Raw genomic sequence first — 24,569 nt, 5'->3', positions numbered from 1 at the left:
TTAAATTATATTTTAGCAAATCACATTTATGCTATTGAAATTATATTTGCCTATTGAATATGTTACATTTTTCATAGTTTATTGCTTTTTAACTATAATGTTTCATGGGGAAAAAGTTTAATGTAGTTGTCCTAGTTAGGTATCTACCAATACCTACGTGATAAATAAATGACCACAAACAACTTGGGGAGAAAAGGTCAAAATCCAGGCAGGAACTGAAGGCAGGAACCTGGAGGCACGAAAGGAATCAGAAGCTGCAGAGGAATGATACTGACATGTCCTCATAGCTTCCTTATCTTGCTTTCTTATACAACCCAGGCCCACTTGCCTATGAATGGGAAGACCCAAAGTGGGCTGGATCCTCCCACATCAATTCTCCATCAAGAAAATGCCTCATAGACTTGCTAACAGATCAAGCTGATATGGGCTCGCTCTCTCTCTCTCTCTCTCTCTCTCTCTCTCTCTCTCTCTCTCTCTCTCCCTCCCTCCCTCCCTCCCTTCCCTTCCTTCCTTCCTTTCTTTCCTTCCTACCGTCTTTCTTTCTAAAATCTAGATTCCTTCTTCCCAGATGACCCAAATTAAGTTGATAGAAATCTAACTAGCTCCATAGTTGAATTATGAGTCTTTAAGGTGTGTTTTTTTCTATCATTTACAGTGGAAATTTTCTTTTTGATATGATCCAAATAAGAGCCCTGGAAAAGACTATGAGATGATCTTTCTGCAGGAGACTCTGGAGGAGGATACTTGAGAATAACAACCTTAAATGTTATACAAATGTTAAACATACAGAAAGGTTGAAAAATGTTTAGGGCACATATACCTCCAACCTATATATTATAATCAGTTATCTATATTTGATTTGACATGTACCTATTTATCCACTGACCTATCTTACATTCTTGAGGCATTTTAAAGAAGGTGGAAGGTATCTGTCTGATTGGCCCCTAATTACATTGCCATGTATTCCATTAGCTAATGATGAATGTTCTGAGTCCTTTTGAAATCAAAATTTCTACACAGTATAATATGTTTTGACTATATAGGTTTATGAGTTTTTACTAAATGAGAACATTTTTTGGCTAACCTACACCTAAGTTGAAGTAGATGGAATTTCCTTGTTATGTTTTGAATGCAGAATATCCCTCACAGACTAATGTAAAATTTGAACACGTGGTTCCCAGTTGGTGTGTTTAGGATGTTGCAGAACCTGTAGGAGGTGCAGCCCAGGTGGTAGAAGCGGTCCACTGCTGGTTAGATTTGAGGTTTACAACCTTGCTCTAGTCCTCTTTTCTCTTGGGCCTTGATCCTTGGAGATGTAAGCTGGCTGTTTATTACCTGTCATCATAGCTGTGAAGTAGAATCATAGCTAAGCCTTACCACTGTGATAGAGTTGACCCTAGACTATGAGTTCAAAGAAATCCTTCCGTCTTAGGTTGCTTCTTGCCCAGTATATTGTTATTGACCTTTCCTGGTCAATCCTTAGTCAGTCAGTTTTCCTAGTACCATTTATCAAAAATTAAAGCAAACAATATTATATTCACTGTCATGTACTCTTTGTATCAGTCACTTACTGATTAATGATCTATCCATAAATTAATTTATGAGCTCTCTGCTCTGTTGATCTATGCTCCTCTTATGTCAGAATCATGAAGGTTTGAGCACAAAACTTTTCAATACAGTTTAAAATCAGAAAGTATAATACCTTTCACTTAAGTCTTCTTGTTCAACATGGCTTTGCTTAGTCAACATCTTTTACGGTTCTATACAATTCTTTACTATGTATGTTAAATATGATGGGATTATTAACAGCAATTGTAGTGAATAAATATACACACATACATACATATATACATGTACACAGACACTTGGGTACTAAGACATTTTAATAATATTCATTCTTCTAATCCATGAGCATAGTTTATTTTTCTATTTATATTTTCTTCAATGTATTTCATCAATTACAAAAATTAACATTAATTCACAGAAATTCCATTTTCTTCATTGAAATTTACTCCAGATTTTCTTTTATTGGCTTGCTGTTATTGTAAATGACCATTCCTCTCCTCTGTCTCAGAGGTGTGTTGTTAGTATAGAGAGACAGAGCGCTATTGAGCTCATTCATTTGGAGGTATGGTCTTAGGGATTTTTAAAGTCTACTTCTGTGCAATCTGCAAACAGAGATAACTCTGCTCTCCCCATCATGATTTCTGTAACCTTTATTTCTTTAAACCTTTTGTGTTGGTCCTGATTTTACAGAAAATGCATTTCATTATTGAGCATGAGTGCTTTTATTGTACTGAGATCCACTAACTCTATATTTAATATTTTGTTTTTAAACATAAAAATGTGGAATTTTGTGATATTCTTTTTCTATATCTACTGTATGACAATATGATGTTTTTATTTTTCTAATTTAGCATCTGATATGTATTTATTTGCATATTTGAGCCATCCACAGAACAAATACCATTTTAACATAGTGTATGAGGTTTTGAATGTGGCTGACTAGTTAGTACTTTGTTGAAAATGTTTGCATCTATGTTTGAATGATAATGGGATGTAATTTTCTTCTCTTCCCATGTCCTCATCTAACTTTGCTTTCAGAGTAATACTGACCTTGTAAGTAAAGTTTGGAAGTGTTCAGTCCACTAAGTTTTTTGGAAGAGTTCAAGAAGAACTGACATTAATTCTTAATATTGGGCCAAGCAGTAGGGAATCCACATGGCACTGGATTCTGTTTGTTGGGGTTTTTTGATTACTGATTACTTGTTATTTACTTGGATTTTGTGTTTCTTCATGGTTCAGTCTTGGTGAGTGGTAGTTTGTTTTTAGGAATTTCCATTTATTATAGCTAATGTAACTTCTTAGCATATAATTGTTCAGAGTATTCTCTTATGATCTGGATCACTTCTTGGTTATCAGCCAAATTTCTGCCGTCGGAGCTATGAAATATTTCTACTTGCTTCATTTATTAATCTAGTTGACTAAAAATTTGTCAATTTTATATTAAAAAAGCTTAGTTTCACTGATCTTTGTTATGTTTTTTATTCCTTTTATCTGACTCATTTCTTTCCTACTGTGTAGTAGTCTCTCCTTTCTGTGAACTTTGGGCTCAGTTGTTTCCCCTGCTCTTTAAGATTCCAAGTTAGACTGTGAACCTGAGGCCCTTTTCTTGACAGCTGTAATCTTTCCACTCAAAACCTATATTTTCTGCACCACATATACATTGATAAATTTTGTTTCCACTTTCATTTGTCTCATTATTTCTTTATTTCTCTCATTTATAATCAGTCCTACTAGTCTTTTGGGATCAAATTGCTTAACTTCCAGATTTTCATGAATTCTCCTCCCATTACTGATTTGTACTTTTACAAATAGGGTTAGTAAATATGCTCTGTTTGACTTTAGTCTTTGAAACCTTAAGACTTCTTTTTGTGGCTCTCATGTTCCTGAAGAATGTTCTGTACATGTCTGCGAGGACATGTGTGGTCTCTGCTGTTCGTGCCCTCTCTGTTGGGGGATGTACTGTGTAGGGCATCATTCTCATTTTCTTCCTCTGCTGCTCCATCTCTAGATAGTCATATATTTAGAGTATTTGCTCTATATATGTAGGTGCAATGATATTTATACCTTTTCTGTCATTTCCTTCTTTTGTGTGTTTATTAACTAAAGTCTATCTTATTATCATTTGTATAGAATATCTTTTTCTATCTCTTCACTTTCAGTAAGGTGTGCCTTTACAGGTAAATTTAGCCTTTTTTATGATTACTACATCACACTTTCAAAAGAAAGAAAGATGTAAGGAAGGAAAATCTATTCAGTCACCGGGCATCTTCTGATCAGAGAGTTTAGTCTACTTACATTTAAAATAAACATTGTCAGGTACTGTATTTACTGTTTCCGTTTTGTTAATGGTTTTCTGACCACTTGTTCTGCCATTTTTCTATTCTTTACTCCATTCTTGGTGTCTTCCTTTGGTGACCTTTTCATATAATTTGAGGTTTTTTTCTGTGCATTCCTACTTTAGAATTCCCTTTGCCACCATCTTGTGGCTTTCGTAAGATATCTTGTAATTTTAGCTTCTTCCTTTCACATTCCTGTTAACAGCAATGTGATGATGATCATGTTTCCATGACGCTTCTCTCCTCACATGTAGAGATTAGACATTATGATTTATCAATAACCTTATATTGTATGGCCAACATCAAACTTCTGTCATTTAGTTTCCACATATTTAACTTTGTGAATTGTAGTTGAAAGTCGTTTTACTTGAATACTAGAGTCTGTAGAGCTCTAAGGAACCCTGGGTGATGCTCCCTCTTCAGGATAGTTCACTGGAGCACTTTTACTCCCCTCATTCTGAAGGACTGCATTTTTGACTACAGTATTTTTGGCTGGCAGATTTGACATTCACTATTGTGAGGATATCCCATGTTCTCCTTATGTTTGAGGTATTTATGAGCAGTCCTTTGGCAATCTAATAGGTGTGTTCCCTCTCATAGGGGGTTCTTGTATATGAGGAGTCATATGGTTTTTTCTTTTTTAATATTTTCTTTACATATGCTATTTAGCAATTTAATTATATACACTCTCATATAGAACTTTTGTGCTCAGTCTTATGGTGGGAATCTTTGCAGCTATGAAACTGTCTCTCTCTCTCCTCTCCCTCTCTCCAAATTTGAAACATTTTATCATATTATTTCTTTAAATAGCCTTTCTGTTCTTTTATCTCTCTGCTTTCTAAAATTCCTATCATACATATATTTAGTTTGATGATGTCTCAGAAGTCTTGTGGGTTTTTTCTTTTTCATTAAAAAAAAACTTTGCTTCTACTGTGTAATTTTAAATGACCTATCCTTGAGTTCAAGGGAATCTTTTATGGAATATCCTACTGAATCTTTTATTGAAAATTTTAGCCCAGTCTTATGTTATCTCTATAATTACTTTTCTCCATAGAAATAAATGTTTCTAATTGATAACAGCTTCATTTTCTCTTAGTATAACACACACACACACACACACACACACACACACACACACACACACCCTAATATGTGTGTCCTGTGAGGTATGTGCACATGTGTAAGGGATGTGGCTGGGCATATCCATGCAGAGGTCAGAACATGACTCTGGATGCCTGTATTGCTGTGAATCACTGTCTTCCGCTGGATCAGAAGCTCACTGTTTCTCATATGCTCTCTACAGTGAGCTATGGGACCTGCCTGTCTCTGGCCCTCAATGCACAGCCATGCCCCACTACTTAGTGGGTACTATATCTGAGGACCTCATCCTTGTAGAACAAGTTCTCCTATACACTGAACCATTTACCCAGCCTTACATCTTTTGTCATTATAAACACAGCTCATACAGAAATATTAGTGTTTAATTTAGTTTTATGAAATTTCTAAACTTGAATCATATCTTAAAAGAAAATAATATAAATAACACAAGTTAATTTTATGATTTTCTTCAATATTTACTTTTTCTGAGACCATTGCTGTCACTGTACCTTCCTTTCCCTGTGGTTTCTGCTTCCTTGACAGGTTGCATACTTTCTTCCTGTTGTTTCCTCACTCCATCTAATCCCCGACACGTTTTCTTGTATTTTACTCACTTATCTGAGTGGTTCCTTGGTTGGTAGGTTTCTCTTTCATTAGCTCAGATGGGCCATCATTAGTTCAGATGGGCCATCATTAGTTCAGATGGGCCATCATTAGTTCAGATGGGCCATCATTAGTTCAGATGGGCCATCATTAGTTCAGATGGGCCATCATTAGTTCAGATGGGCCATCATTAGTTCAGATGGGCCATCATTAGTTCAGATGGGTCATCATTAGTTCAGATGGGCCATCATTAGTTCAGATGGGCCTTCATTAGCTCATCTGATTGCATGGCCTGTCTGTCAGTCCTTTGGTGTTTTCATGGTTTAGAAAGAAGCCACATCTAGTCTTCATAGATTTGCTTTCAGAGGAAAAGCACTCACCAATTAATCCAACTTCTGAGTTTGGATGGGCTAGCCAGTGGCATCCATGTGTAGTATGCTTGCTGTCATACTCCCTGAGTTTGGCAAGGTTATTACATATTCTTTGAGTTCAGGGGAGTTTTCTGGATGGACTTTGCATTCAGACATGGTTTCTAGTTAGACACCAATTGTTGTTAATAGATAGCTGCATGCTCTGTTCCTTGGTTGTCTAATTCCAATGGTTAGACTTTCAATTGAGCTGTCAGTATAGGCTTAGACTTTCAATACAGGGTTGGCTCCTGATTTGAAAGAACAAGATTGTATTTTCTGGTTAAATGTTATTCAGTATAGATTTTGTGTTTGAGTAAGGTTGCACTGACTCCATAATCAGGCAATATCTCAAGCTGTACCCACTTGGATAGATGAACTCACTGGCTACGGTTTCTACTTTCCTGTGTTTGGGCAGGTCATTATAGGGTCCTTAAGTCAGGCTGTAAACACACACACACACACACACACACACACACACACACACACACACACACACCCCACTATACTACATGTAATTCTGCGTATGAACATACATATATAGTTTTAATGTACTTTTCTCATTTAGGGTGATAGTGTTCCTTTCAAGAGCCAGACTACCTAACAAAGACTTCCAATATCAGATATAAAATAGCCCTCTTTGAGTGTTGTCCAGAGCTGTCCACAAGATTTCCAAAGCATACAGCTCATTGCAGTTGCTCTTGGTTGTCCCCCCAGAGGTGAAAAGTAAGCCCTTATTACTAAAGACACCATGAACTATAGAAACAGAGCTCAGAGACCCCTAAATGCCCTCTCCCTGAGGACAAGTTTGCATGTTACCAGAAGGTGCTGTGGATGTCTGAATGAAATTAGCTACATAGACTCATAAAGAAAATAGCCCCATAGACTCATAAGGCATTATTAGAAGTGCAGCCTTGCTTGAGTAGGTGTGGGCTTGTTGGAGCAACTGTGTCACTTGGGGGTGGGCTTTGAGGTATCAGAAGCTCAAGCCAGGCCTAGTTGCTCACTTGTCTTGCTTCCTGCTGATCCAGATGTAGAACTCTCAGCTCCTTCAGTACATGTCTACTTGTATGACATCATGCTTGTTGTCATGATAATGGACTAAAGCTCTGAACTGTAAGGCATGCCCAATTAAATGCTTCCTTTTATAAGAATTGCATGGTCATGGTGTGTCTTTACAGCAGTAGAAACCGTAACAAAGATAGGAACCGTGAGGCAACTGCAGTTCTGCCCAGCTATGATGCCTGTGAGCCAGTTCAACAATCAGCATAGCGTAATAATCGTATGGATGCAGTAGTGGTACACTTCCTGGTGGTAACCACCAGCTTTCTACTTGGACTTAAGACCCACTCCACAGGAGACAAAGCATGTCTGGTACTGGAAATCTGGCTTAATCCTCAATGCTGGTGAATTCACGGTTATTGGAGGAGAATCTACAGTCATATATTTACTAAACTAGTCTATTCCCTAATATCAGTCTATAAACATTTGTCCTTACAGTTACAGAGAAGGAAACAAAACAAACTCAACAACAACAAACACACACACACACACACACACACACACACACCCCTAATTATCCAACCAACAATTGATTTAATGAACTGAATAGACAGTTCCAAAGACAAATATAAAGTACCACGATAAATACTTGAAAAAAATGTCCAATATCCTTAGCTATCAAGGAAATGCAAATTAAAACTTCTTTGAGTTTCCAGTCAAAATGGCTTTCATCAAATGTCAGTAGAATATGGGGAAACGCAGGAATGTAAACTTGTTCGACTACTATGGAAATCAGTACAGAAGTATCTGAAGACACTTAAAAGGGACAACTCATATCCTCTAAGGCAAAGCAAATCCTCTTTACCCCCACTAAGTTGCCTGTGTCCGGTATTTTGTTGAAGCCACAAGGAAAGTGATGTAACTCCCTAATTCAATTTCCACTGACTTATTCCAGCATCTTACCTGGAAAGTTAATTCAGATACTCTCACTCTCCTGTTTGATACCATCTTAGGAAGTTAAATGTTAGGTCTATCTTAGTCCCAAATCATACAGAGTTTGAAAGTTTTTAAGTTGATGCATTTTAATAGCTATTTTGTTAAAGCATAATTATATTATATTCATGACAGATAGTGAAAATAACTTCTGCGTTTATGAATTTTTTGAGTAAGGATATAAAATAGTCTGGAAATATTGTAAATGATTTCAAAAGAAGGTATTTTTTTTCTATTTTGAACTACTGATTTATGAATATACTATAGATTAAACAAACTATGGGGAAGTAATAATCTAGTCACTTCCTTTTTGTTTTTCCACTTCCTTCAAGCATTGCTTACCATATTATTAGGGACAGAATGAACATATACTTATTTTCTTTGCAAATTACCCATATATGGCAATATGAAATAACACCCTTGTCCTTTATAATGATCTCCATTGTCCCAATATCAGAGGACATTTTCAAAATGAAAAGACTTTCTTGGATGGACATGTCAATGCACAGCTACTCTGTCTTCAATTCTGATCATTTACTGTAAGCAGCAGCAGTAGCATTCGTAAACAGGAAGCCATAATACTGCGCTCTTACTAGCTCTAGTTTTCCAGCTTTATTTTCTTGGGGTTTTCTAGTCTGTGAGCCTTGAATGCGTTAGCTAATAACATATGATCTTGAGTTTCACTTAAAAATTCTGAAGTCATCATTCTTATCATGGTTTCCTAAAGAAATAACGCATTTTAACAGCCTTTTGAAAAATTCTGAAGTGGCTTGAATTCCTAGTTCTGGGTCAAGCGATGGCCCTTTTTATTAGAAGAATCCCATAGTGCTGCTGGGTTGACAAGTAATTCAGAAGTTTGCCCGTGTCTTAACAGCATTTAAATAGGTTTACTGAGGTATAGTTTAATATAGTTTAAAGCTCACCAGTTAAATTAATATATTTTATTAAAACCCTTTCCTTTAAAAGCTCTAATTTTACTTTAGTGAGAAAAGATTAAGTATGAATTCAAGGTGATTATATTATAGAAGTGTTTAAAACTCCTAATTAAAAAAAAAGAGCAGTGCCTAAATATTAACCATGCAAATGTAAACATAAAATTGGAATGTTCAACAAATGCCTACACTAAAGAAGAAAGAAGTGCAAATCCCCAAGAATCAAACTAAATTTTACCAAACAAAAACATTTATTGATAAGGAAACCATGCACACGTTCCAGCTAAATGCTGTTGTTTAGCTAGCTTGTATTTTATAGTTAAGAACAACAAAAATTTTTGAGAAAATGGTGTCTGGCATATGACTCTCACATGCATGCACATTAACAAACCTATATATAATATCAAGGCTGACTCAAATTGAGCAAATACTTCTAGAAATTTCCCCAGTGTGTTTTATCCAGTTACTAGGAGAATTCAAAGCCTCAGCTCTGCCACATATATCCAGCCCAGATGCTCAAAGCACTTGATTTCACCCCAGGGCCAAATTCCATATTCAAGAGTAGATCTAGAGCAGATGGCCCTTCCACCTCTTCCATAGTCTGCTTGTGCCCTACAAATAAATGAGAAGACTAAAGTGAACGCAGATTCCACAACAGGACCAGAGCAAACATTAGTACTATTAAACTACTGATAATATTTATTAAGTAGTTTAGTGTACATGGTATCTAACAAGCTCTGTGAAGAACATATTGTGATTATTATGATCTACATAAGAACTATGCAAGGTTATGAACAGCTCTTGACTTTACATTTTTAATCTGAAAAGTATCTGTAAATTCTAGTACCATGTGCACGTGTGTGTGTGTGTGTGTGTGTGTGTGTGTGTGCATGTATGTATGTACATGTCTTTCTGTCTGTCTGATCAATTGCTCAAGAATGTAATGAGCCTCTTGGGTGATGTACTATAAGGAAATTATTGATAATGTTTCTTAAAGTTGGCTATATAATATCATTGAAACAATGAAAAATGTTAAGTGTACACTTGCATTTTAATTGTACACACAATAAATGATCAGGAGATAACTATCCTCTTACTTAACACTGCTATCAATAACAGTTGATACTTTTAGAGCAGACTGGTTTGCCAGACCCCATTCTGAACCTTTCCTATAAAGATTTACTCAGACCCTAAGCCCAGGTATGCCCTATCAGCATGATCATCGTATGGGGAAGGAGTCTGAAGTCCAGAGGATTAAGTCAGTTGTCTGAGATGACAAAGCTAGTATGGAGCAGAGCTGATGTGGCTACAGGTTGAAGGAGAGCCTCATACAAAAGGCCCTAAGCTGACTCTGGAAGTACAAAGACGGGAGGAAGGAGAGCTTGAGAAAGGGTAAGAGTTGGAGAAGAGAAACAGTCTGTTGGAACGGCAGGATACCATTCAGTTACAAAACGATGGAAGCTGAGTTGTGATGCAGCTAAGACAGCAGGGCCCCAGAACCTGCAGATGCTGTTACCTGTGCGGGTGGCCCCTGCGCATCACTGCCCAGTCCTAGGTCACTCGAGTGAAGAAGAGAAGTGGCTGACTTCCCTTTACTAAGACCCAACCTCCCACTCTGGACCAATATTTCTGCTTTTGACTGCTGTCAGCCTTTGATTAGGAGAGCTTAAAAAGAGGTATGATATTAGTGTCAAGCACACATCAGCAGAAAACTCAATTACAACAAATATCAAATTACCACTGGAAACTGGGAAATTTTAACTTTGAAATGCTAAATGGATATGTTTTTGTCAAATAGATTCAATTGTTGAAAAACAATGTAATGTTTCTATAATTTCCTGCATGTATGTCTTGGTACCACATGTGTGCCTGCTGCCCTTGGAAGTCAGAAGATGGTTTTGGATCCCCTGCAACTGGGTTTACACACGGTTGTGAGCCTCTTTGTGGGTACTTGGAACTGAGCTTGAGAATTCTGACCAAAGAGATAGTGCTCATAACCACTGAGCCATCTCTCTAGTCCCCATTGAAAATGTTCATCTATTCATGGAGGTAACTTGTCAAATGCAGATCTGGGGTCCTGCTGAACTAGAATTGTGATTCAGTAGATTCAGGGCCAATATTATACATTTTATTTAAATGCAAGAGAATCAAAGGATTCTGAAGTTGGTAGTCTAAGGGGCTAAATGTTTTAAACCAAGTGTAAAAATCCCAAAAGAATAAAAATTCCAAAACATAGCTTTTTACACATTCTCTTGAGACAGGTTCTCACTGTGTAGACAGGCTGGCCTGGAACCCTCTCTGTAGTCAATCTCATACTGAGATCGCTCTGCTTGTACCTCTTGAGTGCTGGGATTAAAGACAAGTGCCAATAGGCCTTGTTTTTACTATACCATTTAAAATGTAATTCAAATTAACATTCCACGAAACTGTAACAATCTCACATTTATTTATTTATTTATTATTTATACTTTATATACTTGTTGGCTAGTATAAAGGATCATTATGTCACCATTAAGGGTCAATATGTCACCTTTGAATAACTAGAGTTTAGAGACTCAGGCACATAAATAAAATGTATGCTTTTTAGGCTAATTTTTGCTCATCTACTTTCTGTGGAAATTATTTTATCATGGTCACAAAACTACACTAAGTGGATAGAAATCAAATTATGTAGTCATGAAATTGGTTTTTCTATTGTACAATTTCTGGTTTTCATTTACCTTTTTTCTTTTAAAAGACCACATTTAAAGTATATTTCATAAAAATAATGATTGAAAATAATAAAACTCATGCGTCTAATTCATAGTTTAAATCCTGTCTAAAAGAACAGCAAAGGAAACTCAAAGCTGAAAAGAAACCAGGAAAACAAAGTCATAATAAAAACGGTCCTACATGGATCAAGTAGCAACAATATTCAAAGAGATATTTCATTATAAATTAAATGGTGGGACTTCAGTAAGCAGGAAGAAAATGACATTTTAAGTCAGGAAAGGCAAATTATATTCACTGAAATTAATCATTTTAACCATTCATGATCTTCCTAAGGATGCATTATTGACTTAACTTTATACCATTTAAAACCTTTATTAAAGGAGGTCAAATGTTTATTTCATTCATTTTGTAGCTACCTTTAAATAAGTCACTTCCTAAGGACCTATGATTTCTAGTGAAACAAAGCTGGGCATCTTGCTGGCACATTACTGGCAATGTTTTGGGCTCTTATTTAGTGGTGGTATATGACATGATAGCACATAGCTAAATCCAGTTATTTGCCAGTGCACAATTAAAGTACAGTCCCAGGAATATCATTACTTGTAAATAAGATTATGCCTAAAGACATTCTGAAATACTCAGCAGAGGGCCTTATTTACCGAGGGCTTCAAATATGGCCCAACTCTTGATCTGTCTATAGAGAAAAATCATACTTGAGCTGATACGAGAACATTAATACAAATGTAAAATAACATTTTACACAGTTAAAGTTTAACCCATTTTAGATTTGCTTCTACTTATGTGCATGCATTTGTCTGTCTGTGTGTATGTCATGTATGTGCACTTGTCCTAAGAAGTCAGAAGAAGGTGTCAGATCCCCTGCAGCTGCAGTTACAGGCAGCTATGAGCAGCCCTGTGTGGGTGCTGGGAACTGCAGTCGGGTTCTCTGCAAGGGCAGCAAGTGCTCCTGGCCCTGTGCCACCCCTGCAGCCCACTTATCAGGTATGAGCAGTATGGTGAGCCATGAAATGAAGGCAGTGAATGGCGATGCAACCTTACAGGAAGACATTACATTTACATTTTATAGATGGAGAGGACCGTGTACACTAAGAACTGAAGCACAGACGGAAATGTGGTTGGGGGCAGTAGGGAAAAGAATGGACTTTCTTTCCCACTTCAGACCATTTTACACTCAAGATTGAGGATCAATAGGATGACCATTAATACTTCACATTTCCAGTGCAAATTTCATTTAATCAGTGGTCATTATTGTATGCCTCTTCTTTCCAAGGCACTATGGTACATGCTGTGAAGATGAAGATTAATAAACTATTGTTCCCACTATTGAGGAAACCACCATGGTCTGGCTAGCGGTGACAGATTTTCTTACTAACTACATGACAAAGAGTAAAAGGCACTGAATAGAGTTATTGGCACTTTATAGGGGATTAAACAGGGTGGAACTTTCACATGCTCTGCTCGCAATGGCTGCTGCTGCTGGAGGAGGAGGAAGAGCGCTGAAGGTATCGTCCCCTCCTCCAGCAGTCAGGCTTAGCCTAACTCTCTCTGGGGTTCTTTGACGTTAGGTGGCATCTAGATAAGACAGCTGCCTTCACCTGCGTGAGGCATTTCTGCCTTTATGTTCTCCTCAGTCACTTGCCCCCTCTCGGGCTGTGTGGATTAGTAAAGCAGGAAGAAAGCCGGGAACACACCTGCACTCCTCATGAGGATTAGAGGCAGGAGAATCAACAGTCTGAGGCCAGCAGAACTATATATACATAGAGAGATAATCTCTAAGCAGTAATATCAGCAACAACTAAAAGCAAGGAACTTGACAGCTTCCCAAATCCTCAGAAAGAGGGCAACACCTCTGCCTGGAGGAAAGCACTAGTGAACATGCCTCCTTCAATGACTCCGACCTGCACAAAGACAGTGAACTCCTCGATCTTTTCATTGGCCAGCAGCAGTTTCTTCTGCGTGCCTTCCAGGACCTGCTCACTCTGCAACGCCAAGCCTTGGAGCTGCTCCGACGCTGCGCTCTTGATCTGAGCCATGGCTGTCTCCGTGTCATTTAGTTTTGATATCAGGAGATTCATCTTGAGATCCTGTAAAAGATTGATATTAACAAAAGAAAAGAGTATTTCATACACATATTGGGAAAGGAAGTTATGAAAGTCAGATTGCATTATTCTGTACATGCAATTTACTCTCATCTAGGTAAAGAGAATCCCTGCTTCTCTATTTGCTAATGCACCACACTCACTAAGGTAAGACAAACCCTAGTGTTCATGTAGTGCACAGTACCTTTTATAGTTATGTGGAGTTATTAAGTAGTTCATATTGATGTAGGGTGACAGCATTAAAAATGAGAACAGCATCACTGCATTCAAATCTGGACGTTCTGACGCATACCTTTTTTTCTAACTCCTCTTTACTTTTCTGATACATCTGTTCATACTGTGATTTCTCTTTCACAGCAACGCTAAGTCTTTGCTTTAGTGAATCAACTGATACCTTCTTGTTGGAACATTCTTCAGTTAATGTCTTTACCTGCAATAAAAGTACAAAGGTAATTACTGTTAGCAAGTGCATTAAAGAAGCATACTACATTGTATCATCAGAAACTGGATAGGTCTAATTGAATTCACTGTCTCATAAACTGTATCAAATTAAAGTAGTCTACTTGTAGTGTTCACATTATGAAGAATCTAGCAATTCTTAATAACCAAACTAAAACATATGATATGTATAATAATAACATTCTTTATATAGTTCAAAGAATAACAGAAGAAATTGCTTTCCATTTGAAGCTTAAAGCCACTAAAGAAATAATTACTTAAGCAAGCATTTTTAAGCTATATCTGAAATGATTTGAAGTGAAAATATGAAAGAGAGGCTAGAAAGACAGCTTGGTAGTTAAGAGCATTTGTTTCTCTTACAGAGGACACAGGTTCAATTCCCAAGACCCACGTGGCAGCTCACAACCATCTTAAGCTTAAATTCCAGGGGGTCTGAGTCCCTCTGACTACCACAGGCACCAGGCATGCATGTGGTGCACAGATAAACATTCACATAAAACACGAATACACATTTTAAAAAGTTAAAGCTTTGTGGGTTGCATAAAGATCATTTGAAAATTTAAACAGCACTGGTACATTAGTCCCATTCTGTCCCTTTACACAGTAGGTTTAAATAATATAAAACATTAAATAGGAACATCATATGTACAACACACATACTACATACTTTAAAAATTAAGTGTTTTCCTGCATAGAAGAACACAAATAGGCAGACTCTGTATGTCTACTATGTGTGGAATTGTGGAGTTTTGAATTCTGAAACAAATAAAGATGGCATAACTATATAACTGCATATACATATATATTCTTTAATTATATATGTGTATACACATATGTATATCCTTTAAGTATATGTGTACATATATAGATATATATCATGTATGTATTCTGCACAGATGCTCAATACTAAATATTTATGCTAAAATGATATTTAGAAAGTAGAAAATAATTTATTAGTGAACACAAAAATTGGTACCTTTTTTTCAAGAGTTCCTAACATTTCATTAAAACTCTCATTACTTTCTGAATTTATTTTCTGTCGAAATTTCAAGTCCTCAATCAGGTGTCTTTTCATGGTTATATCTCTCTCCATTCGAGACATCCTTAAGGGAGAAGAATTTAACAGGAGCAGAAAGTATCTGGATATACTGTACCCATGATCAATCCTATTGTTAGTTTTAAAGCTGATATTAATGCCACTATATCAGTAAAATAAATTGCATTTTAATAAGCATCTAAGTATCATGTTTTAGCAAAATCCATAATACAGTCGTGACTGTTATTATTACATATTTGCATTATAGAAAAAGAAAGTAACTGAGAAAGATCATTATAATTTATAGAATTTATGAAACTTAGATTATACTTAAATTTTTTGCATTGTTTAGATATATTGAAGTGATACTTAGAGACTATCAATTCCTAACAATGTTAAGAATCAATACTCTAATTTGGTTAAAAATGTAAAACTCCTGCCATATGCAAAGAACCTGTACTCAGACACACTAACTTTTACCCCTCAGTGGGGCTGACTTCACTTATCGGTTCACCTTATGATGCTACGTACTGTATTCGCAATGGTGACTTCAGTGATCTCTACTCCTGTAACTATGGCGCCACTGTGATGGCAAGGGACAACAGCTCATACCAACTGGGCCCTGTTATCTCAGTCATTAGTTTCTTCTCGTTCCTCAGAAGAACTTCCTAAGTTGAGACTATTAGATTGAAGTGCAGAGTGAGTGGAGAGAGGAGCCAGTATTTAGAGTTTCCCTAGACTCTCGTGTCTCGTCATGGTTAGTGCTGAGACACTGCCCTTGGTCTATATATATTTCAAGACATTTTCAGATAAACAGAATCATTTTTATTTGGAGGGTTTGGGAGAGAGAGTTTCACACTGAAACCCAGCCTGGTGTGGGACTAACAACGAGGCCCAGGTAGACCTCAGCTTCATGACGATCTTCTTGCTTTGGACTTTCTAAGGCTGGAATGACAGGTACAAACCACCAGATTCTGCCAGTATCCTCTGTCTACGTTTTATTTATTAGTATGTTAAGTTTCACTCCTAGTACTGCCTATAGGTAGTCATATGGGCAATTTATCAATGACATGTTCTATCTAAGCAGATAATCACATAAAAGCTCTAACAGTTACAAAGCGCAAAGAAAGAGAACCATATTTGCTCAATAGTAAGGAAATGAAAACGCCTTTAAAAGTAATATATATAAAAGAACCGCTAGTTACGTTATGAGCAAACAAAACTTTCAAATTTGACCTCAGCTTTATAAAACTAGGAATTAACCCTATTCAAGTACTAATCTGTATGTTCTCTTAGTCTTAGAACTGTAGGTTTTGGTTTAGACTTAAAATCATTAATATATATTTATCCAAATTATGCTTAATAGGTAAAACTGGAGTTAAATATTTTACTCTAATTAAAAACAGAAACCTGGTTGTCATCAATCATGCTATGTGTGTATTGCTGAAAATTCCATCTTATGTTGGCTTAAAATGATCTTAAAATAGTAAAAAATTCCATTGTTAAATAAAGGTAAAGCGGGTACTGTTCTCAGAGAGGAATGGTGAAGAGAGCTGACGGCCACTAGGTGGCAGCAAACACAACAGATAGAAGCACGCCGCCTACTTCTCCTGCATCGCCTTCATGTGGTCATCCTTCGCCAGAAGTTCCAGCTTCAGCGACTTCACACTCGAGGACTGCTTAGTGAGTTCGTTAGTTGCATTCTGGGTTAAAACAAACATATATTTCAGCTTATCTTTTTTAGATCTAAAACAAAGGCACTGGTTTGAGAAAGAATAACACATTTGTTTTAATTATGCGAACAATGACTACAATGTACTTTTATTATTTGATTATCTTATATTTTACAAATAAGATTACATATTTATAACAGAGTCATTATATAGCATTCCAGACCATAGAGGAACGTACAGGAATCAAATATTTTAATGGGAAATAGGAATTCTCTGAGTAAAGTGTAAATGTGCAATTTAAGAATATTAATGGCTCAGATAAATCACTTAAAATGAATGATAGATTTACTCAAAAGCTGAATTAGATTAAATGTGATCCCAAATAACTTGCTATTCCCCCTAAAATGTGTAACAACCACTTGCCAATTCTTAGAATCTGGTCTCATCTGTGATTTGCTTTCACCAAGAGAACATGGCTGAAATGACACTGTGTAAATTCAAATCTGGGCCCTCAAAGCCCCGGGCCTCTGCCTTTGTGCTCTAGGACTGGTGCCCTGGGGCCACCTTTCTGGAAGACAGTTCCAAGGCCATGTGCAGGTACCGAGGTGCTGCAGGGGACAGCTAGCTGGGCACCTGCCAGCTCGGGTGTGAAGGCCATGCTGCACCTCCCAGCCTGGCAAACAAATCTTAAGAATGAGGGAGCCCAGAAGTGAGCAGAAAAGGAATAATAGACCATGAACTGCACTGGCCCAGTGATATTTGAGGATAATCTGTTCTAGAATATTAACTGACAATCTTATTAACACTAAATTTCTCTTTGTTTGAACTTACTAAGAGTAGTAATTATTACTTAAGGATTATACATAATTAATATATTTCAAAGCAGATTAGCTTTGAGTTATTTCTCGCTCATCCCACCTAGGAATCAGGAGATCACAGTATCAAGACCGCTAACTTCATCTTGATTCAAGTTAAAGTTAAATGGATAATCTGAAGCATCACTTAATCCTGTTGGCATTTTAGCTTTTCTGTTCATATGTCATTGTTAATTTACTTGAGTTACACATCTGTTAAGTTCAGAAAGTGTTAAACAAATAGGAACAGAATAAACTTTTAATTTCTGCCAATCTCTGGGGTTTTTTTCTGCTCTCAATATTCCTGCCTAAAGCATTCATCCTGTCCCTTACTTTGTACCCCCAAACCCAGTGTTCCTGAAGCATTTTCTGTTGAAAAGTAAAACAAACGAACTTAGTACTTTATTTAAAACAAAAAGCAAAAGGCAGTATGCGAAGTCCAATACTGTTTTCAAATGAGAATGTTCAGTGGATTTTAAGGCAGTTGTCTGATTCTATACTGCTTTGAGTCTTAAAGCTCTATTTTATGTAGCTAAAAGTGCTGAATCCATGACTTGTGGGTAATAGAGGGACTAGTGAACTAAAAATGAAATGATGGTGATATCTCCATCATTTATTGGAAAGCACTTCCGTTATTTTAGCTTTTATTATCTACCTGAGTCTACCTCCCTAGAGTTCCTTGAGGAAACCTGTTTAATGGGGCAAAAGAAGACAGAGAGAACACACACGAGATCTGCATATAACCAAATGCTCCAGTTGCTGAAAAGTGGGTAAGAGATGAACAGAAAGGCCCTGAATTAGATGAAAGAAGCAGGCAGACCTTTACTAGATTAACATCTAAACAATGTTTCTAAGTCTCGGCTAGAAATGGCTTCCTAGTTAATCACCATTAGAGTCTTCTATCTGCTGTGAGTTAAATTGTATCCCCATAAAATCATAGCTGAAGCCCCCACGTAGCCTCCAGTATTTCAGAATGTGCTGTTTGGAGATGTTTCTTTAAAAGGGTAACAGGTAAGATGAGGTGTATCCTAATATAATATGACGGATGTCTTTGTAAAATAAGACACAGATATCTTTGAAGGAAGACCACGTGGAGACAAAGGTAGAAGGCTGCTCTCTACAGGGCAAGAAGCAAGGCCTGAGCAGACAGCAACACTTTCATTTTACCCTGCCAGCCCGCAGACCTTTCTGAGAAGTAGCGGCTTTCATGCTGGTGTTTGTTTTCGTTGGTGTTGTTTTAAGGTCTCACTGTGCAGTTCTGCCTGTTCTGGGACTCACTATGTGAGTCAGGCAGGCTTCATTCTCAGAGATCTGCCTGCCTCTGCCTCCAGAGTGCTGAGATTAAACTCAGGCAGCACCAGGTCTAGCTGAAAAAGACATGTTTTTAAGCCAGCCAGTCAGTAGTTATTTTCTTATCACAGTCTCAGCAAACCAATTTGAAATATTGAAACAAATTTTGAGGAGCAGGGTCATGGACTTAATTCTTTCCAGAAAATTCCTATTCTAAAACATAGAGCAGGATGAAAGCAAACATTATCCTTCTTGTCTCTCCACAGACAGACCCCTGTCCAAAGCCTACAGCATCCACACGGACAACCAAGCTGCTTGAGGCCTTCTCTGGCCTTGACTTTGTCTCACTTCCCTTCAGAAACTAGACAGATATTTATACATAAGTAAAAATCATAATGTAAATGTCTTATCTCATGGAGACTGGTATAGATAGGCTCATTATGTTAGTCTATATTTAAATTTTAAATTGTTAGAATGTCTGCGGCAAGCAAAATCAAATAAGTCAAATATAACTCAACTTAATAATGCTGACGCTATCATTCTGTTTTCTGGGTGAGAAGCTAAATTAGGAATATGAATACTTAAAGTATGTCGAAGAACAGTAACTCAACATCTCCACAGAAAATAAAGACAAGAACAATGGCCCCACCTTCAGGTGTATGAAAAGTAAGCATGGAAACATTTAATTTAAAAACTGTATTTATATTTCCTAGACAAAAATACATTTCAAGAGAATGCACATGCTCCAAAATGTGTACACTTTTTCTTTACATTTCTAGGATGTATGTTCTTCATGTAAAAACTGTCTCAAGGAGCTATGCAAGAGGCACCCCAATTAATGCCATTTCACAACTGATTGTTACTGATGATAGCATGAGCAATGGTCAGGCTTACATTTGACCCTTTTTGATCTCACTTAAACCCTGCTCAAAACTTCATGCTCTGGGCTGAGAGCAGCCATGCACATACTCGCTAGTTTGCCATCGACTGCCCTTGTTGCAGTCACTTACACAATTATAAAGCACTCCGTGCATTTCCAGTTAGACCCTCCCTGCCTGGGATGCCTACCATAGCATCCTGGATCCACTGCTGTCAGCCTCCAGCCTGCAATCCTCACTGAAGAAAACAGTTACATGTGGGAAAAATAATGTTTGTATAAAGAATGCAGAAAAATAAGCTTTCTGTTTAAAGCACATGGATCTTGCTTCTTGCAATTCTATTTAAACTAAGATGAGCCTCACTTTTAAGTTACTGGCAAGTTATCTGGGGTTAGATAGAAACTTATATAAACAAGAAGAATTCTGAGTATCCTCACCCCAGTTTAACTTGCTGTGGACAATCAAAATAACCTGTCTCTGGGTTTCCTTTCTCCCCAGGCCCATGCCTTGCTTCCTTGAGTCCTATCTCCAGCCAACAACTAAATAAAACTAGTAGGAAGTTGACAGGAGGGAAGAGCTCCTACTGTGTCAACACAGTGTGTCTGAAAGGAGTCAGTTCATCTGGAACAAGACACAGAGAACATCAGGAGTTGAATGCCATAGAAGGCAGTGGCTACGTTCCTTTAGCTCCTAAGGTGGGATGTCAGGGTGCTTATTAGTCTATGAAAACAAAAACTAAATAGAAACTGTAGAAAGAGAACTGAGCTATGAGATTTGAAAGACTTATTCAGCTGCAATATTCATGATTTTTGGAATAGTTTATCGTGGTGACTTTTATTCAACTAAATTAGAATCCATTAAGTATCTTTAAGTATGCAGTGACTTACTGGATGTTTTGAACCTATCATACTGTATACTCACCTTTAGTTTACACTGCAATTGCTTTATTTCCAAATCCGTGCTCCTTGAAGGACCCAGTGTGGTAACTTGTATCTGTGGGGCCATTATTCTGGAAACTTCTTCTGCCAAGCTTGTGATGTCAGATGAAGACTCCACTTTCTTCAACAAATCTTCTTTCTCTTTTCGAAGTTCAGCTAAATCAAGAGTTAGCTTCTTAAAAAAAAAGATTTCATGAAAACATTCAGAGTTAATGATTGGAAGAATAAATTTCACAGGATAGAAAATGTCAAATAATTAAATTAATTACAAAATAGTTATAAAAACATTACAAAAATTCTAAACTCTCCCAGGTTTTAATTAGTGTCAGAGAGTTTATCAGGTTAAAATCAACAAATAAGAGTTTGTTGGTCTTTTTTCATAATGACCATTGCTTTCATATCTACATGGGACACACACATACACACACACACACACCACACACACACACACACACACACACACACACACACACAGAGAGAGAGAGAGAGAGAGAGAGAGAGAGAGAGAGAGAGAGAGAGAGAGAGAGAGAGAGATTGGATAACACCGACTCCAGGGCGGCTGTACTTGGTAAGAGCCAAGCTGGAGCAGGGCAGGATAACAGATGTTAGTGTTCATTCCACTGGGTAGATCTTACTAACGTATGTAGCAGCCAAAACACTTCTCATTTAGCAACAGAAATGCTAAGTCCAATTAGCAGATGAGGCTTGTTAGGGATTTAGTTAAAATAAATACCATGCAAACAAACTCACTCAGTTTTATCTCCTTGAATGATAATTAATTGATCAGTCTTATTGTTCTGTTGAGGTGAAGTAATACTGTCCTATATCTGACATTTAAAATCATATTTTTGCTAAATAATATATTGTGAATGCTAGTATTTCTTCTTAATCTAGACAGCAGAACATCATGAGATCATCAGTAGCTTAACAACTCACAGCACTTTAAGAGAGTAAATAACTTCAATACTTTTTATTCCAAAGCTTATACACTGGTAATCGAACGCAAGGAACAACCACACAAAATGATTCTGCGATCCTTCTGACGAAGGAAAAATTCTTTCCTTGCTGACTTGCAACCAGGAGTAGCAAAGGATGCCATCAATCAACTAAGTGTATAGCAATATAAACATGTGATATGCTATACTGAAAACTATTTATGTTCAATGTATAGAAACATTCCCAATAAATCCACAATTAAGCATGTGCTTGTATATGTAAGCACATACCGTGAATATGAACACTTAATAACATGAATTCACACCTGGAGCTTAAAAATTTTGACAGCAAAAGATTATCCAAAGTGTGTTTTGGTTTAAAAACTATTTCTTTGGCCACCATGTTTTAGCACATGACCTAGTTGCATGTTTCTATAGTATTCCAGGGCAAATTTATTTATAAATTGTCACTAATAATTAATATCTAAACTTGAACTTATAATTTCTTTAAATCTGAAACTCTTCCTGGTACAATCAAAGATTGTCTCCTCTCTATTAATTCTCTATGTCCAACCAACGTCCAGTTCTGTGCATTATGAAGTGTTTCTTATTTTCATTCCCATGTCACTCACTCAGTGCTAACATTGAATTCTATGTGGACTACATCTAGACCCCTCTCCCTGTTCTCCCCCAACCTTCCCCTACCTTCATGCCACTTCCCCACTACTTCCTCAACCAACACTGTGTGTCATTCCCTCATCTGAAGCCCTTCCAAGATATTTCATCCTGACAGAATAAAATTCAGCTGTTTGTAGTAACAGAAGGTTTAGCTTCTGTCTGTGTTCCAATAGAAGTCACCCGAAGTCAGTCTTGCCTGGTGCGCCCTACCAGAGGCTCAATACATTGCACCTTCTCAGTTGAGAAAGTACTCTTCTTCCTTGTACTTTTAAGGGAAAACTTTAACTTCTCTTAACAATGATTTTGTTGGCATTTCTCCTTTTCTTCTGCAAAGACATGTTTCTATCTCTTAGCTCCCACAACAAATGCATTTTATCTTGAAATCCTTGTATATATTAATTGTAGACAAGAATGGCTTTTAATCTGTGTTTTAATACATGCATATAAATGTATTTTGATCATATTGACCCCATTACCCTCTCTTGTCTCTCTCCCATCAATCCCCTTCTCTTCCCAACTAGTGCCCCTTCTAATTTTAGGTCTTTGCAATTAATTTATTCTTCTGGTGACCCAGGTAGTTTAATTAGAGTTCCTCCTGTTGCCACAGTTGAGGTGTTGTTGATAAACACATGGGCAATTCATCAATGGCTACAGAGAGAGAGAGAGAGAGAGAGAGAGAGAGAGAGAGAGAGAGAGAGAGAGAGAGAAAGAGAGAGAGAGAGAGGAGAGACAGAGAGAGACAGAGAGAGACAGAGAGAGACAGAGACTGACTTCCTCTATATCTTCAAGAGCCCCTCCCCTTCTATGGTATAATGGTAACAGGTCCGTCTTCTGCGGGTCTTCTCAAGGATGCAGTGGCACAAAGATGGTTCTCCACAGCGCTTCCTCTAGCTGTCACATGCTTTCCACTCCTCCTCCCACAGTGTTCCCTGAGCCATGGAGGGACAGTGCAGACCTCCTATCCAGGCTGAGCATCCAACAGTTACCCATTCTTAGTACTCTGGTCAGGTATGAGTCCAAACCCTCCATGGAGAGATGCTCCTCTACTAATGGTCACAGCAGCACCAACCTCTGAGAGTGAGTTTCTCCCATGCACTGAGTTGGGGAGTGTAATTCTCAATTCTCTCCTGTTACTAAATCCTAGTAAATTCTAAATCCTTGAGCAATGACTATGCTCCATATACCTGTACACACAGGTTCACCATAATATCTAAAAATTATATAACGTGGTGGTTCACTTCACCCAAGGAGTGGCACTGTTAGGAGATAAGGCCTTGTTGGAGGAAATGTGTCACTGTGGGGGTGAGCTTTGAGACAGTCCCCTACCCCCAGCTGCCTAGAAGCCAGTCATCTTCTGGCTGCCTTTGGATCAGGAAGTAGAACTGGCAGCAACTTCAACACCATACCTGCCTACATGCTGTCATGCTACTCACCATGAGGACAGTGAGCTAAACCTCTGAAACTGTAAGCCAGCCCCAATTAAGTGTTTGCCTTCAGAAGAGTTGCCTTGTTCATGGTGTATCTTCAAAGAAATGGAACCCTAACTAAGACATATAGTATTTCAGAACAAAGAGAAACTTCTAAATTTTTCAAAATTCCTTATGTATAGTACAAACATACTATAACTACAACATGCCAAGGGAAGCCTTTGTTTCTTACATAGTAGCTTATATCATGCAAATGAAGACACTCATTGGTAATAATGGGATTTTACTGAGACAGTTTGTCCCAGAATATCTTTAATTCTGATGTTAATACTATGGAGCTAAATTAAACTTTTGAGATTACTTCTTGTGAACAGATAACTCATGGCCACAGTTATTAGTGGACTCTCACGTCCCTCAGGAAAGTGGGTTTGATGAGGCTTTCTTTCGTTTTTTATAAGTATAGAACATCACAGCTTTATTTCTTCCATGCTAGCACACTCTTAACATCATGAATGGATCTTTAAAAGACATCCATATATACATGTAAAAATAAATTTAGCAATGATAAAAAGTCACCTAAAGAAGAAACAGTGAAATCATGGAGAAGGCAAACAGGAATAATGCTGGTTCAC

At 37.4% G+C, this 24,569-nt stretch overlaps 1 protein-coding gene across 18 annotated transcripts in view; it reads right to left on the bottom strand.

The window, feature by feature from the left end:
- Cntln (centlein) overlaps positions 1 to 24,569 on the bottom strand; it is a 281,691-nt gene that overhangs the window by 19,996 nt on the left and 237,126 nt on the right. For 12 of the 18 annotated variants that reach the window (XM_063288373.1, XM_063288380.1, XM_063288374.1 and 9 more), the window contains 5 exons: positions 20,881 to 21,072; positions 16,870 to 16,967; positions 15,205 to 15,331; positions 14,062 to 14,199; positions 13,569 to 13,754 (listed from right to left, as the gene is read on the bottom strand). In XM_063288373.1, coding sequence (XP_063144443.1) covers positions 13,569 to 13,754; positions 14,062 to 14,199; positions 15,205 to 15,331; positions 16,870 to 16,967; positions 20,881 to 21,072 — 741 coding nt within the window. Of the gene's footprint in view, positions 1 to 510; positions 9,550 to 13,568; positions 13,755 to 13,953; positions 14,200 to 15,204; positions 15,332 to 16,869; positions 16,968 to 20,880; positions 21,073 to 24,569 lie in introns of those variants that run through there. The other 6 variants (XM_063288384.1, XM_063288387.1, XM_063288375.1 and 3 more) reach the window with 5 other exon arrangements.

This window comes from Rattus norvegicus, chromosome 5 (genome assembly GCF_036323735.1).
Source record: "Rattus norvegicus strain BN/NHsdMcwi chromosome 5, GRCr8, whole genome shotgun sequence".
NCBI lineage: Eukaryota > Metazoa > Chordata > Mammalia > Rodentia > Muridae > Rattus > Rattus norvegicus.
This window is presented reverse-complemented; position numbering and strand designations above follow the sequence as displayed.